At 46.9% G+C, this 17,125-nt stretch overlaps 1 protein-coding gene across 2 annotated transcripts in view; it reads left to right on the forward strand.

The window, feature by feature from the left end:
* PSTPIP2 (proline-serine-threonine phosphatase interacting protein 2) overlaps positions 1–17,125 on the forward strand; it is a 65,075-nt gene that overhangs the window by 22,782 nt on the left and 25,168 nt on the right. For both annotated transcript variants that reach the window (XM_077936509.1, XM_028749091.2), the window contains exons 2-4: positions 9,099–9,199; positions 10,909–10,986; positions 14,910–14,944. In XM_077936509.1, the coding sequence (XP_077792635.1) occupies positions 9,099–9,199; positions 10,909–10,986; positions 14,910–14,944 (214 nt within the window). The remainder of the gene's footprint in view (positions 1–9,098; positions 9,200–10,908; positions 10,987–14,909; positions 14,945–17,125) is intronic.

Below are 17,125 nucleotides of genomic sequence, written 5' to 3' on the forward strand. Positions count from 1 at the left end.
ATAAAGATAAAGATAAAGGACCCCTGGATGGTTTAGTCCAGTCAAAGGCGACTATGGGGTTGCAGCGCTCATCTCGCTTTCAGGCCGAGGGAGCTGGCGTTTGTCCACAGACAGCTTTCTGGGTTATGTGGCCAGCAGGACCAAACTGCTTCTGGTGCAATGGAACACTGACGGAAACCAGAGCGCATGGAAACGCCATTTATCTTCCCACTGTCAGGAGCTGGTCCTCCACTCAAGTAGGACCCTGGTAGAGACACATGCCCGAGTGGCATGTTCCCTCCCTCCTGGTCGATCATTCGGGAGTTTCAAAAGCTTTCTCCAGCCCGAACATCACAGCGACCGACGCCATTGGCACACTTAGGGATCCGCAGAGTCTTCGCAGCTTGCATGACAGACCTCAGCAGCTCAGTGTTTTGGCTCATCTACTTTATTTGCATATAAACACACACGGAACACTGCAACATGGCTCCCCCTCTCTCTAGCATCAAACAACAAAGAGAAAAGGGACAAAGGACAATAGTCCCACTTCATGGAACACAGCAACACAAACATCCTGGCTCTGTCACTTCCCACTCCGTGGAGTCAAAACATACACCGTCATGTGATAGACAAAAATTCCATGACTGCAATCATGGAGCAGGAATTCTAACACCCGCCACAGTGCTACCTATTTATCTACTCGCACTGATATGCTTTCGAACTTCTAGGTTGGCAGAAGCTGGGACAGAGCGATGGGAGCTCACCCCGCTGTGGGGATTCGAACCGCCAACCTTCCGATGGGCAAGCCCAAGAGGCTCAGTGGTTTAGACCACAGCGCCACCTGCATCCCAGTCAGTGTAGGTAATACTGAGCTAAATGGACCGTTGGTCTCATTCAGTAGAAGGCAGTTTCACAAGTTGCACTGTAAGTCTCAGCAGAGCCGCCAGCTTGCGCTGAAGATTGGGAGGGCAATGATGTGCGCATGCTGCTGTGAAGTCAGGACATTGGGGGGTGTCGGGGGGGGGGGAGCTGAACATGGCAGCAGTGCCGACTCAATGGCAGGTGGCTCCTTCTCTCTTGTGCTCGGATGTCTCCTCCTGCTGCCTTTTCACTGTCCTCGGCTCTGCACTCAGCCTACTCCATCCCCTGTTCATTCAGAACATTGGGGGCCCCAGCTCCTCATCCAAAAAAATATTGGGGACCAGGGGACCCCATAATAATAATAATGATAATGATGATAATGATAATGATAATGATGATAATAATAATAATAATAATAATAATAATAATAACTTATTTATACCCCGCCCATCTGGCTGAGTCTCCCCAGCCACTCTGGGCGGCTCCCAATCAAGTGTTAAAAACAGTACAGCGTTAAATATTTAAAACTTCCCTGAACAGGGCTGCCTTAAGATGTCTTCTGAATGCCAGGTAATTATCTCTTTGACATCTGATGGGAGGGCGTTCCACAGGGCGGGCGCCACTATCGAGAAGGCCCTCTGCCTGGTTCCCTGTAGCTTTGCTTCTCGCAATGAGGGAACCGCCAGAAGGCCCTCGGTGCTGGATCTCAGTGTCCGGGCAGAACGATGGGGGTGGAGACGCTCCTTCAGGTATACAGGACCGAGGCCGTTTAGGGCTTTAAAGGTCAGCACCAACACTTTGAATTGTGCTCGCAAATGTACTGGGAGCCAATGCAGATCTCTCAGAACCGGTGTTATGTGGTCCCGGCAGCCACTCCCAGTCACCAGTCTAGCTGCCGCATTCTGGATTAATTGCAGTTTCCGGGTCACCTTCAAAGGTAGCCCCACGTAGAGCGCATTGCAGTAGTCCAAGCGGGAGATAACTAGAGCATGCACCACTCTGGCGAGACAGTTCGTGGGCAGGTAGGGTCTCAGCCTGCATACTAGGTGGAGCTGGTAGACAGCTGCCCTGGATACAGAATTGACCTACGCCTCCATAAACAGCTGTGAGTCCAGAATGACTCCCAGACTGCGCACCTGGTCCTTCAGGGGCACAGTTACCCCATTCAGGACCAGGAAATCCCCCACACCCGCCCGCCCCTTGTCCCCCCAAAACAGTACTTCTGTCTTGTCAGGATTCAACCTCAAGAAGAGATGGGCCCCTAGGAATCGGGGGCCCTGAGTCTCAGTCGGTTCAGTGGGGCTGTAGGCATGAGCAGAATTGTGCTGTATCTGGGATTTGGTTTCCATCTGCCTCCGGTCACTCTTTCTGTTGCACCAAGGACTCATCAGCGGCTGACTTGTCACCTTGAAACAGGCTGCCTACAGTTTCCACCCATATTCCTGCAAACAGCTCCTCTGGGGTTATTTCCGTTTATAGCTGTGCCACAGATGGTGACCTAGTTATGTTCCCAGCTGAAACATTTGCACTGGCTTCTTTGCCTCCGGCACTGGTGAGGAGACCTTGCCACGCTGAGGCTGGGCTCTGTGGCACTTGGCTGCCCCAGCCCTATCTCGGTGGAGGACTTTGAGCTTTTAAAATTTCAGAGGCGCCTGTGTGATGCCAACATTTGGCAATCCCGCTGCCCCTTGCCTTCTGTTGTTCGTCATGGTTGCAGTGCCCCCTGTGGTGCTCTCTCGGCTTGGTGCCCAGTGTGGGGGAACCAGTTGCAGTCCCTTAAATCCATCTCTGCCCATCTGAAACTCTCTGGTTATTCCAGGAGCGTTTAGGCCGGACCGAGCAAGGAGCAAATATAATCCAGCTGGTGCCAGTTTTTAAAAAACACAGAACCAGAAAGGTGTGTGTTTCAGTCTCGTGACTGATTTACACCATCAAGTTCTCGGGTTGAACAGGTGCACAAATGTTTGCTGTGCCGTCAAACAGCCCAGTGTTGGCTATTTTGATGATTAGTTGTGCCGCAGAAGGCGTGCTGGGGAGACCACACATTCAAGAAATGCAAAAGTAACTTTTGCTGGGTTTTAATAACAAAAACGAAAACTCCTTTTACACTAAATTACAATACAGTAATTTAGTGTATTAGGGACATGGGTGGCGCTGTGGGTTAAAGCCTCAGCGCCTAGGACTTGCCGATTGAAAGGTTGGCGGTTCGAATCCCCGCAGCGGGGTGCGCTCCCGTTGCTCGGTCCCAGCGCCTGCCAACCTAGCAGTTTGAAAGCACCTTCGGGTGCAAGTAGATAAATAGGGACCGCTTACCAGCGGGAAGGTAAACAGCGTTCCGTGTGCTGCGCTGGCTCGCCAGATGCAGCTTGTCACGCTGGCCACGTCACCTGGAAGTGTCTGCGGACAGCGCTGGCTCCCGGCCTCTAGAGTGAGATGAGCGCACAACCCTAGAGTCTGTCAAGACTGGCCCGTACGGGCAGGGGTACCTTTACCTTTAATAACAAAAACAAAAACTCCTTTTACACTAAATTACAATACAGTGGTACCTCTGGATGCAAACAGGATCCGTTCCGGAGCCCCATTCGCATCCTGAAGTGAATGTAAGACGCTTCTGCGCATGTGCAGGTCGCGTTTTGCCGTGACGTCATTTTGAGCATCTGCGCATGTGCGAGCGAGCAGCGAAACCCGGAAGTAACACGCTCCGTTACTTCTGGGTCACCGCGGAGCACAACCTGAAAATATTTAAGCTGAAGCGTATTCATCCCGAGGTATGACTGTATATCAATAAGCATGAGCCATCCACCATCCAATTCACCAGGGTACTGAGAGAGCTCCATGCTGCTCTTTATATACTACACCCAACAGCTTAATTACCACAACTTAACAGCACCTGCTGTACTGCTTCACAGCTGTAAAACAAGGTTATGTTATTTGCTCTGGCCTTTAAAGAAATACACATCTTATGTATAAGATATGAAAGTACCGTATTTTTCGCTCTATAAGATGCACCAGACCACAAGACGCACCTAGTTTTTGGAGGAGGAAAACAAGGAAAAAAATATTCTGAATCTCAGAAGCCAGAACAGCAAGAGGGATCGCTGCGCAGCGAAAGCAGCAATCCCTCTTGCTGTTCTGGCTTCTGGGATAGGTGCGCAGCCTGCATTTGCTCCATAAGACGCACACACATTTCCCCTTACTTTTTAGGAGGGAAAAAGTGAGTCTTATAGAGCAAAAAATACGGTATGTTTAATTTTTGTTGAAAATGATATGTTGAAAAACTAGTAAAAAATTATATAATAAAAAAAACACAGTGGAGCATCTGCAGCGGCCAGGCCTAAGGGTCAGCACCCCCTCCCCCAGCAGACACTGGGCAACATGGGCCATAATGGCTGGATGAAAGAAGAACAAAGGAATGAGCCCTATCAGATCAGCTACTCATTTATATGCCCTTTGGGAAGTCTGTAAGCAGGAACTGAGTGCAACGGAGCTCTCCTCATCTGTGAGGCATTACTGCCTCTGACAGAGGAAGTCAGGAAAAGTTCTGCTTCACAGCTACCATGCACAAGCAGACCCTCAGATTAAGGCAATAAGAATCTGCTCCGTGGTCCATCTCAATGAATGACAGCTGCTTCAGTCTGGCCATACTGGCTGGGGTAGCTGGAGGGCACCGGTTTGGCAAAGTGTCTCCTAAAAAGCTAACACGGTGTTAAGAGATTTGTGGCTGGGGATCCCTAAACTCTCGATATAAATGGTAGGATTTTGATGCTTTGGGTTGTGAAATGAGAAATACAAACTGCAGAGGAAATCCTGAGCAAGCTTATGCAAAACAACCTGGCCATCAAGAAGCAATACAGGGCCATTGAGAGCCTTTGACAATGCAAGAGAACTACCGTCCCCACTGTGTGATTGGGGATTTGGAAGGTTACCATAGTAACTGGGTGTGAAATGGCAGGAAAAGAGAGGTTTTTTAGCAGGGTGTTCTGGGAAGAAGAAGGAAGAAGAAAGCCTGGGATCCATCTTGGGCAGGCTGGCTGAAGGCTGGCTGGGAGAGATGCACTGCTGTGGAGTACAAGGCTCTTGAAAGGGCCATGCTTTAAGATCTGGACTCCTCCCATGCAGACAGAAGGTATAAATAGGCAAATAAACCACATTTCTTAAAGCTATGACAGTCTCTGTTGTGTCTCTGTTCTCCAAAGGAACGCAGACCCTGGGTGAGTGCCAGGAACCCCAATGAATCAGGTAGAGAGTAGGGGTGGCACCCAACTTTTGAAACAATATTTATTGCAGCCTGACCTGTTTTAAGCTTGGCACCACACAGGCATATCCCTCCGAGAGGTTCCCTTGAATACTAATTTCCATGAAGGTTTGTGCAAAGCTTTCTCCGCTGAGCATCAAAACCACGATCTGCAGCATTGTCACGCCAGTGTGTGAGAACCAGAGTTCCCCTTTCCAGCATTATCGCGTTGCCTCAGTGTTACAAAGAACTCGAGGAAACTGGAATTCAGGGTTCTGAGAAAAGCCCTTTCCCAAATTTATATATTTGAATACAAGGTAATCTTTTGTTCCTGGGTTGACACATTGAGGCTGACTGGATGAAGTGCAAAAACAGCTTCTTTGAAGAAAGTCTTCTTCGCCAGCTAGCCATTGCCAAGAACCAGAGCACATCTCTCGCAGCCACAAGGCCTCTGTCCTGAGATCTCAGAGAGCTGCTGCGAGTCGGACTGAAGGAATGGGTTTCTGTGCAGTCAGTCTGAAACGGGACCCAAAACCCACATTTTTCCTCCTCCAAGGGAGCATTTCTAAAATGCATTAACTTGAGTTCTTGAGTCAATGTATAAACAGAAAGCCAGCTGTATAAACAAGTGCTCAAAGCCTTCTCCTTTATCAGTCCGTGACGGCAATGGATGACCTTGCCAGTTCCGTGGAGCAGGGACGGCACGTCTGGGTCTTATCTTACATCCTGACCACAAAAAGATGCACAGACCTTGTCAAGTCTGACAAGAGACCCGGGAACGGTGCCAGGAGTGTTCTCAGAGTTGGTGACCTCCTGCCCCAAGATAAGAGTATAGGAACAGGAACAACCTTTTATGGTCAAGAGTACAGGAAGAGGAAAACCCTTTTATGGTTAAGAGTACTGGAGCAGGAACATATGTGATATCAACCTGCGTGTATAAGCTGACGTGGCTGGATTCCTGGGGAAGGGGGGAGAGGGTGCCTGGAGGATATATATACTGCATGAAATCTCTCATTTCTTTGGACGTGCTGTGGACTGACCACGCAAGTGCCTTCTGCTATCCGGAGAGCAGAATAAACTCTTTCTCTGAATCTACCTCGGTGTCATTTGACTTTCTTTCTCCCTCCCGGGAGCAACACAGACCCCACCAGTCGGTAGAGTCTAATCAGGCTACAGGACGAGTCAGTCATGGGCTACATAAGTCAGATGCTCTCACTCAGTCAGGTTCCTAAGGCGTGATAGAAGCCCTAGGCAGAGAAATTTTGACTGGAGAGAGCAAGACTCAAGTCCTTGCTCAGCACCAGCATAAGTACATAAGAAGAGCCTGCTGGATTAGGCCAGTGGCCCATCTGGGCCAGGATCCTGTTCTCACAGCAGCCAGCAAGATGCCTGTGGGAAACAAGCAAGCAGGACTTGAGCACGAGAGCCCAATCTATTCACTTAATATACATTTCTTACTTTCACTATTACATTTAAATCTCATAACTAATATCTCTCTTCTTTCTCTACTTTGCAATGTTTCATGTATTTCTCCTTACAAAACTTCTTTTAGTCCTACTAGCATAATTTGTTGATTACAGTTGCTCTTCAAATAGTTCGTATATTTCTTCCAATCTTCTGTGAATCTCTGGTCCCGCAGGTTTTGAATCCTTCCTGTCATTTTGTCCAATTCTGCATAGTCTGTTAATTTTATCTGCCATTCTTCTTTCATCGGAATTTCTTCTTGCTTCCATTTCTGGGGATGCTCCACTGTGTTTTAGACAGAATCCCTGGTGTCCCCTTATTTCTCAGCTGCCTCTGAGTTACAGTTCCTCCACAAGATTAGAATCATAAAATCACAGAACCGTAGAGGTGGAAGGGACCCTGAGGGCAGTCCAGTCCAAACATCTGTGATGCAGGAATCTCAAATAAATAGAACCATAGAATAATTTCCTGCCCTCGTCTGTGATGATCCTCAGTGTTGGCCTTTCAGCCTATCTCTACTAGGCAGCAGAGCCCACCGATGATCTATATGGGGCTGAACAGCTGGAATTTGCTCAGCCCACGATGGAGGCAAGTTCTGCCTTCGGGGAGAGTCAACTTCCTAATCGCCACACATTTTTTTAATGATCCACTCAGAGCTTTTTCCCCAGATGAAGAGTCCCATACAGTTTGTAATGCGCTGAACTTCTTTGCCATCAATCTGGTTTTGTGGTATATTGATCAGCTTCATAGTGACACTGTAATAAAAGGGTGGCCATGAGAATCTTATTCTTAGGGTCACTGGTTGGAGAACCACGTTGGGTGAAAGATTCCTGCATTTCAGGGGATTGGACTACAACTCCCATCAACCCTAACATTGGCCTTGCTTGTGGGGGCTGCTGGGAATTTTGGTCCAGAGACATTTAGAGAGTCACAGGGTTTCTACCACAGCTGTTGAGCTTTGATGTGCAGAGTTGGGCTTGTGAATTTGGCTGGAGATCTCGTTCTACCTGTTGCAATCACACCACAAGAGATACAGCGGTAAAAAAGGTAAAGGTAAAGGACCCCTGACAGTTAAGTCCAGTCGTGGACGACTCTAGGTTTGCGGCGCTCATCTCGCTTTACTGGCCGAGGGAGCCAGCATTTGTCTGAAGGCAGTTTTTCCGGGTCATGTGGCCAGCATGACTAAGCCGCTTCTGGCGAAACCAGAGCAGCGCACGGAAACGCCGTTTACCTTCCTGCCACAGTGGTACCTATTTATCTACTTGCACTTTGACGTGCTTTCGAACTGCTAGGCTGGCAGGAGCAGGGATCGAGCGACGGGAGCTCACCCTGTCGCGGGGATTTGAACTGCCGACTTTCCGATCGGCAAGCCCTAGGCTCTGTGGTTTAACCCACAGCACCACCCACGTCCCGTTCAATACAGCAGTAGAGAAAAGTAATTGAAGCTGTTTATTGTCGGATAGGACCGTTTCTCCGTTTTTCTGGAGAAAGTAAAAGCAGCTGTGCTTGCTCATTTCTTCTCAGACCATGGAGACCTCTCATCCCTAGCCATGAGAGAGGAGAGGGAAAAGGAAGTTGTAAACAGGATGAAACCTAAGATGTATCAGTCTAAACTTCAAAGGATAGAATCACAGAATCATGAAATTGTAGAGGGGAAGTGTGGGTGGAGCGCTTTATTTTAAAGATTCACCCACCACTATTTACATGGAGATTCCCTTGTACAATAAACGGTTGTGATTCAGGCTTCTCTTCTTGCTAATTCTATTTGCATATGTTGCTTGTGTTTTTGGTGCTTCCCTAACTTTTAAGGTGGCCAAGGCCGCCAGATGGGATCCGTGCGGCGTTAAGGAGCAACTGGCTAGAGAGGTGCTGTTCTGGCGGACATGGAGTTGGCCGGAGGGTCAGGGCTGGCGTGGAAGGGGTTCCTTTGCCACTGTCCCACCCTCCGGCAGCTTAAAGGGGCAGCGCCGGAGGGCTCCATCCCCATCGTTCAGCCCGGACACTGAGATCCAGCGCCGAGGGCCTTCTGGCGGTTCCCTCACTGCGAGAAGCCAAGTTACAGGGAACCAGGCAGAGGGCCTTCTCGGTGGTGGCGCCCTCCCTGTGGAACGCCCTCCCACCAGATGTCAAAGAGAACAACAACTACCAGACTTTTAGAAGACATCTGAAGGCAGCCCTGTTTAGGGAAGTTTTTAATGTTTGATGTATTAGAGGATTTTAATATTTTTTTGGAAGCCGCCCAGAGTGGCTGGGGAAGCCTAGCCAGATGGGCGGGGTACAAATAATAAATTATTATTATTATTATTATCAAGCAGCCGGCGCCGGCGGTAGCAACCGTTACACGTGCACGCTTTTACCTCAGGGCTCTTCCCGCCCGCCCGTTTCTGAGCCTTGTGCCTTGCGGATGGGCCAGGTTCAGGACGCTGGCAGGCCGGATCTGGCCCACGGACCGTAGTTTGAGGACCCCTGTCCTAGATCCTTGCTGGGCTGGTTGTTGTTGTTGTTGTTGTTTAAAAAGTTATATTTCTTCTAAATATCTTTTCCAACACCCTTTGCTCAGACTACAGATTTAATCAGCACAGCTGGTTACGATGGCATCATCCAGCACCTCAATGACGGCAGGAAGAACTGCAAAGAGTTTGAAGACTTTTTGAAGGAAAGGTATGTGCTGAAGACTCGTCGGACTTGCTCCGTTCTATATTATTGGTTTTACATAAATTTATGCACAATAACTTTAACAATTCCAGAACACAAAAAGGAAAAGGTTCTTTTGAACCTTTGGACCTCCTCCCCTCCCTCCATGGGTTTCATTTCCCAAAAAATTATCTTCTGCCCCCCCCCCCGCCAACCTCACAGGTGGGAATGCAAGAGAGGGCCTTCTTGGTGGTGGCTTCTCCCAGGCTCTGAAACTCCCTCCCTGGAGAACCTAGACCAGCTCTCTCCTTAATAATAATAAATAATAAATTTTATTTATACCCCGCCCTCCCCAGCCAAGACCAGGCTCAGGGCGGCTAAGACCAGATATAAAACAATTGACTGAAATACAACTTAAAAAACAAGATTAAAACACAACATTAAAATGCAGCCTCATTTCAGCAGAAACTCAAAAACTTTTTTGGGGATGAAAACATCTTCACCAAGGCCAACTATCCAGACTGGTGGGCCAGAAAAAAGGCAGGGAAGTCCCCAAATAGGAGCTCCATCACAGAAAGAGAAAGGAAAAAAGAAAGAGGGGAAGGGGATCAAGTTGATTCCAAGCCAAAAGCCAGGTGGAACAACTCCTTGTTGTTCTTCAGCTGGCAGGTGTTGTGCTCCAATAGACCTTTGTTTTTTTGTTTTTTTAAGGAAAGGGGTTTCTCATTATCTGTGCTTTGGTAAAAAATTGTTTTTAAAAAATATTGTTTCAATTCTGTTGAAACTAACGCCTCTCCTTCATGGAAATTTCTAAGTACAGGTTGGATGGCTATCTCTCATAGTTGCTTACCTGAGATTCCTGCTTTGCAGGGGGTTCGACTAGATGACCTCTGGGGACCCCTTCCAACTCGGCGGTTCTATGATTCTATTATAGTCCAAATTACTTTGAACTTGTTAATAATAATATTAAAAATTTATACCCCGCCCATCTGGCTGAGTTTCCCCAGCCACTCTGGGCGGCTCCCAATCAAGTATTAAAATCAATACAGCGTTAAATATTAAAAACTTCCCTAATCTTCTATATGTTTAGTGGTTTTTTTTTTACAGATGGCCACCCAACCTGTTTATTTTATTTATTTATTTATTTTAAAAAATTATTCATTTTTCTTTTTCATTCACTACATACATCTCAAATTCTTCACATTTACTATATATTCCTCCCTCTCTCCCCTACAAGGCTTCCCCCAACTTCCGCTTCTGGTTTCTTTCAATTTTCATCCACTTTGCTATCTCTTAACAGAAAAAGTTACTAATAACCTAACATCAAGCCTAAAAGCATAAAAATAAAAGTAAATGCACCACAATCATATTTCACTATCTTCTAAACATTTTCTAATACTAGTAATGTGAATGTTTATTTAAATCCTGCCATCAAGTCTATCAACTTTCTTTGTTTCTGCAAATATAATATGAATGGTTCCCAATCTTTTTCAAAGTCTTTGTTGTCTTTTTCTCTTAGTCTGCCTGTTGTTTTTCCCAGTTCTGCATAGTTCATCAACTTCTCTTGCCATTGTTCTACATCTTCTATATGTTTTAGCCTTCCCCGTATTTTATATGTGTTGCTTTCATTTGTGTAAGCCAACTTGGAGTCCCTGGCTTGCGGGGGGGGGGGGAGAGGCAGGATATGAACAAACAAACAAATAAACAAACAAAAACTTTCTCTTCCCACACAACAGGGCTTCTATAGAAGAGAGATATGGCAAGGACCTGATTAATTTATCGCGGAAGAAACCCTGCGGGCAGACAGAGCTGAAGTGAGTGACTGCAGTCCCTAAAACTGTGTTGTTGTTTGTGTATAAAAAAGGGGAGACCCAATTTTTGGCTCAATCTCTGGACTTCCATTGAATGAAACTTCCAGCGACGTACTTCCATTAGCACAAGACATTCTAGCTGTGTGATGGAAGGTGCTTGGGGAAGGGTCCCAGGGTCAAATCCTGGCATGTCCAGGTAAGGCTGGGAGGAGCTCCTGTCTCAGAAGCACTGGACAGCCGGCTGCCAGCCAGTGTGGGCGATTCTGGCCTGTGGAGTCTGCCTTGGAATAAGGCAGCTCTCCTTTTGCCCTTGTGAAGGTCCCCTCCTCTTCCTGTAAAGGTAAAGGGACTCCTGACCATTAGGTCCAGTAATGGCCGACTCTGGGGTTGCGGTGCTCATCTCACTTTATTGGCCAAGGTTGCCGGCGTACAGCTTCTGGGTCATGTGGCCAGTACGACTAAGCCTCTTCTGGCGAACCAGAGCAGTCCACTGAAATGCCGTTTACCTTCCTGCCGGAGTAGTACCTAGGCTCTGTGGTTTAACTCACAGCGCCACCCGCGTCACTGGAAATCTCTTCTGAGGGGTTTCCCCCTGCCCTTCGGAGCAGATTTGTGGGTGTGAGTGGGGGTCCACATGGGGAGAGGAAAGTTCAAGCGTACCCTCCAAAAACCACTTTGTGAAAACGGAACTGCTTTGCAGAGGACATGTCTGTTTTTGGTCCAGAATTCGGACAGCCGTCTGCTCCCAGTCTAAAAAGTCCCTGAGTCTGTTGTGAAAGCGAGGAGGGTTTTTGCTGGAAAAACACTCGCTGGTCTAAAAAACCGTGTGTGACGTAACCCCAGTTCCCTTCATTTCTGCCCAAGTAGGCTCTTCCAGTATTCATCGTGGCCCGTGCTCAGAATTCAGTTCCTGCTTTAGTGGAAACTAGAAAAGGCTGTGGCTTAGGGGAAGCTCCACTGCTTTAAATTGTTCACGGTGGCTGGTTTTGCCGTATGGCGAGGCAGCCAACTTGGGGAGCTGTAGGTAAAAAAAGGAGGGATCCTTCGGCTTTTGTGGGTTCAGATTTGCTCGTAACCAGTACTGGATTTACGTATAAGTTAAACAAGAGGGACGCGGGTGGCGCTCTGGTCTAAACCACTGAGCCTCTTGTGCTTGCCAATCAGAAGGTTGGCAGTTCGAATCCCCACGACGGGGTGAGCTCCCGTTGCTCCGCCCCTGCTCCTGCCAACCTAGCAGTTCAAAAGCACACCTGTGCAAGTAGATAAATAGGTACCACTCCGGTAGGAAGGTAAACGGTGTTTCCGTGTGCTGCTCTGGTTTCGCCAGAAGCTGCTTAGTCATGCTGGCCACATGACCCGGAAAAACTGTCTGCGGACAAATGCTAGCTCCCTCGGCCTGTAAAGTGAGATGAGCTCCGCAACCCCAGAGTCGTTCATGACTGGACTTATCTGTCAGGGGTCCTTTACTTTTTTAAACAAGCTATAGCTTAGGGCCCCACTCTCTTGGGGCCCCCAAACAAATTTAAAGACAAAAAGCCTGGATGTACATTTCCAGAATATAAGATAAGAAACAAATAAAATTAAAGCTACATACAGCAACAGTGTTTCGTGTTGTGTAGGCTCCTGTGATGTAAGTCATGGGCCCCGCCTGCTAACCTGCTCCCTAAAATAAAACTGGTTTGCTCATTTCTATGTATAGGGTAGGGATGCGGGTGGCGCTGTGGGTTAAACCACAGAGCCTAGGACTTGCCAATTGGAAGGTCGGTGGTTCTAATCCCCACGACGGGCTGAGCTCCCGTTGCTTGGTCTCAGCTCCTGCCGACCTAGCAGTTCAAAAGCACGTCAAAGAGCAAGTAGATAAATAGGTACCACTCCGGTGGGAAGGTAAATGGCATTTCCGTGCGCTGCTCTGGTTCGCCAGAAGCGGCTTAGTCATGCTGGCCACATGACCCGGAAGCTGTACGCCGGCTCCCTCGACCAGTAAAGCAAGATGAGCGCCGCAACCTCAGAGTTCGCCACGACTGGACCTAATGGTCAGGGGTCCCTTTACCTTTATATATAGGGTGCCTACATTCTGCATGAACTGGCTGCATGGCAACATGTGCAAATGGTTTTAGATACATATTAGGTCCATAAATTACCATATAGCATATATTCCACACACAAAAACAGTGACCATTTGTTGTTGACAAAGGACAGCTGGACAGATAAAGGGCCCCATTACCTTCAGTTGCTTAGGGCCTCATCAAACCTAAAACCGGCCCTGCTCATAACCCTTGTGATTACCCCTGAGTTGTATCTTGTATTTTTAAACTCCAGCTTATTCTAAGCCGAGTTGCGTGACCATTGGGGCATGTGCTGGGAGCCATAGGAAAAGCTCTTAGGAGGTATTTCCCAGTGACCTGCTGACACAAATAGGATTTGTAACTGGGCACACCCTTTTTTGGTAGCCACAATCAGTGGCGTAGCGTGGGTTGTCAGCACTCGGGGCAAGGCAAGTAATTTGCGCCCCCTAACCCCTGGATTTGCGCCCCCTAACCCGTGGATTTGCACCCCCTAACCCTAACCCCCAGGTGTTGCGCCCGGTGCCCCCGGCCCCCCCTGCACCCCCCACGCTACGCCACTGCCCACAATAGCCCCTTTAAGAGGACTGGGGTCTCCGAAACGGAATGTGCAATTCACGGTGAGTTGGGAGCCACAGGAAACACTGGGAAATCCAAGGGTGTTCCTTCGGGGCTCAGGAAGCTCTCAGAGACATCGGTTGCCACAATCCCATTGTAGCGAGCAAAGGTAGCCTTACCACTGATGTGTTTTTATTTCATTTAGAAATATTGAGACATCGCTTCATCAGAAACAAAACGCCTCTAAGATGTTTACACCCGCTAGTATAAAATAGTTACTTCCAAAAATAGTGACAAAAGCCAGACATTAAAAAAACAGTAAGTGTAATTAAAAATATGGATAAAATCAGCAAGTATTTATTTCTTATTTCTTTTTAGGTACAGTTTATTTTAGTCATCATTTGACTATTTTAAAATGACCAATAATTTTAACGTTTTCTTTATTTTTTTAAAAAACCAACCAGAAGTTTGGGGTTTCCCCTCTGCAGGAAACCACTTTGATTAAATTGTAGAAATTTGGAAATATTTGGAATTATTTTGATATTAATTGGAATAACTGTACAATTGGCAAAACTGTGGTAATATTGGGTAAATATTGGAAAATTAATAAAAAAATTTTTTTGTGCAATCAAGTGATATATAAAGTTAGTTAAATTAATTTTTTTTAAAAAATGCAACAAAATTGTGCACTAGGCCTGCCTAAAACAAAAGGGTTTTGTTAACTCCTCTTTCTAGATCTGGGCTGGCCTCTTCCTAGGTATATAACAGAGCAGCATTTATTTTTTACAGGTGTTACAGTGGAAAATGGGTGGATCTGCGCTATGGGGTACAGCCTGCTTATGGGGCAGAGTCCACTGGGAAGGTCTCTTGCACAACCCCCTTGCAGTCAAGAGGAGCTGTGCAGGAGACTTTCCCAGTGGAGCTGCCCCATCATCTGCATGTATGTGTGTGTGAGAGAGAGGAGTCTTGTTTGGATTTTGAGCCTTGGATTTTGAGCCGGCCCCTCTTGAGAAATCTTGGCATATTTACCCGGCCGCCGAGTGCTTTTGAGGAGGTCTCTGGCAGCGGAAGGAAGAGACGCCCAGGACCTCATGCCCAGCCGTAAAAATTTGTCCTCTGAATTTCAAAGGTTGCGTCACCCGGTGTTGAAACAAGGCCAGTTTATGCAAGTTCACAAGGAAGTCTTGTTCTGGCGTGTGGCATAAAAACAGATTTGATGATTTCTTCCTCTCTCCAAGGTTTCCCAGATTCTAACTGTTTCCTCCTTTCTCTCTCCCCCCCTCACTTTTTCTGCATTTCCTCCAGCACCCTGAGAAGAGCTCTTGAGGTTTTTAAGCAACGTAAGTAACTTTTAACGGTCTCCACAGTGTGGAAAACTGTGGCTCGGGTTGTGTGTGAAGCTAATGTGAAGAGATGTACAAACACATACACAGCAGAGTGAAATCACTGACTCGAAATACTTTGATATTTGCAGGTTACCTTGAGGGGAGAAAGCCATGTATTTTTAGCTAATTCTCTCTCCTCTCCCCTCCTCCCCACCCTGAATTTCATGGAACTCTCTGGCATTTTAATTTCCTTTACTCCATTTCCTCCCTAGAAGACTTACAGTGATTGCAAAGTCTTATTTACTCTAAGAATGTGGCAGTTCATTTCACAGCTGTAAACTGCCAAAGCCTTCAAAAAGCCGTGCTTATTGGGGAGGGAAACCCAGTGCCTTACTTTTTCTTTACCTCCTTATTCCATTTATATTCCACCTTTCCTCCGAGGCGCTCAATGCGGCACACACAGTTCTCCCACTCCCCATTTTATCATCACAACAACAACAACCCTGAGAGGTAGGTCTGGCTGAGAATGAGTGACAGGCGTAAGGTCACCCGGCGAGCTTGGTGCCTGAGCAGGGATTTGAACCCAGGTCTCTCAGGTCCTAGTGCAACACCCTAAACCACTACACCAGGGGGCCAGTAACCTTTTTCAGCAGGGGGCCGGTCCACTGTCCCTCAGACCTTGTGGGGGGCCACCGGACTATATTTTGGAGGGGGAAAATGAACGAATTCCTATGCCCCACAAATAACACAGAGATGCATTTTAAATAAAAGCACATATTCTACTCATATTCTACTCAAGCTATGGTTTTCCCAGGAGTGATGTATGGAAGTGAGAGCTGGACCATAAAGAAGGCCGATCGCAAAAGAATTGATGCTTTTGAATTATAGTGCTGGAGGAGACTCTTGAGAGTCCCATGGACTGCAAGAAGATCAAACGCATCCATTCTTAAGGAAATCAGCCCTGAGTGCTCACTGGAAGGACAGATCGTGAAGCTGAGGCTCCAATACTTTGGCCACCTCATGAGAAGAGAAGACTCCCTGGAATTAATGGGACTCCCTGGAATCCAGCGGGCCAGATTTAGAAGGCAATTGGGCATGGGTGCATGATCCGGCCCTTGGGCCTTGGTTTGCCTACCCATGCACTACACCATGCTGGCTGTCATTGCAGCCATCTCATATTGCAGCCGACTTAGCAGGCTAGAAAGGGAATGGTATAATAATAATAATAATAATAATAATAATAATAATAATAATAATTACCCAATTACCCTGCCCATCTGACTGGGTTGCCCCAAAATTGAGGAGCAGGTCAGGATTGGTGTGCAGAGCTTGCAGATGTCATGAAGGAGTCCCCAAACTAGGCTGGCACAATTTTGAACATGGTTGCTAAACAGGAGATGTTAATTGCACTGCATGTGAATCTCTGGGGTTGAATAGTTCTTTTTTATATACAGTGGTACCTCGGGTTACATATGCTTCAGGTTACATATGTTTCAGGGTAGGTTACAGACTCCACTAACCCAGAAATAGTACCTCGGGTTAAGAACTTTGCTTCAGGTTGAGAACAGAAATCGTGCTCTGGCGGCGCAGTGGCAGCGGGAGGCCCCATTAGCTAAAGTGGTACCTCAGGTTAAGAACAGTTTCAGGTTAAGAACGGACCTCCAGAATGAATTAAGTTCTTAACCCGAGGTACCACTGTATATGTTTTTATTAATTTTTTAACATATCAATTCCAACAACCATTTAACATAACTTCTTATCTTATACAATATTTTAGACTTCCGTCAACAACCTCTGAAGATTTTCCGTTCTTTATCACTTATTCTGCATTTCTTAATTTCTCTATTACTTTTAATTGTCCTTAACTAATAATTCTTTTCAAAATCTTCCTTGCAATATTTCACAAAGTCCTCCTTACAGAACTTCTTGCAGTCCTACTAGCGTAATCTGTTTATTACAATTGCTTTTCAAATAGTTCAAAGGTTTACTCCACTCCTCTAAGAATCTCTGATTTTGCCGGTTTCAAATCCTTCCTGTGAATTTATCTAATTCTGCATAGTCCATTAATTTCATTTGCCATTCTTCTTTCGTCAGTAATTCTTCTTGCTTCCATTTTTGTGCCGGGGTTGAATAGTTCAGGGTGTCAGATAGGGGACTAGAGATGCCAGCAGCAGAGCTGAATGGGCAAAGTCGTCC

This window comes from Podarcis muralis, chromosome 11 (assembly GCF_964188315.1).
Source record: "Podarcis muralis chromosome 11, rPodMur119.hap1.1, whole genome shotgun sequence".
Taxonomy (NCBI): Eukaryota; Metazoa; Chordata; class Lepidosauria; order Squamata; family Lacertidae; genus Podarcis; species Podarcis muralis.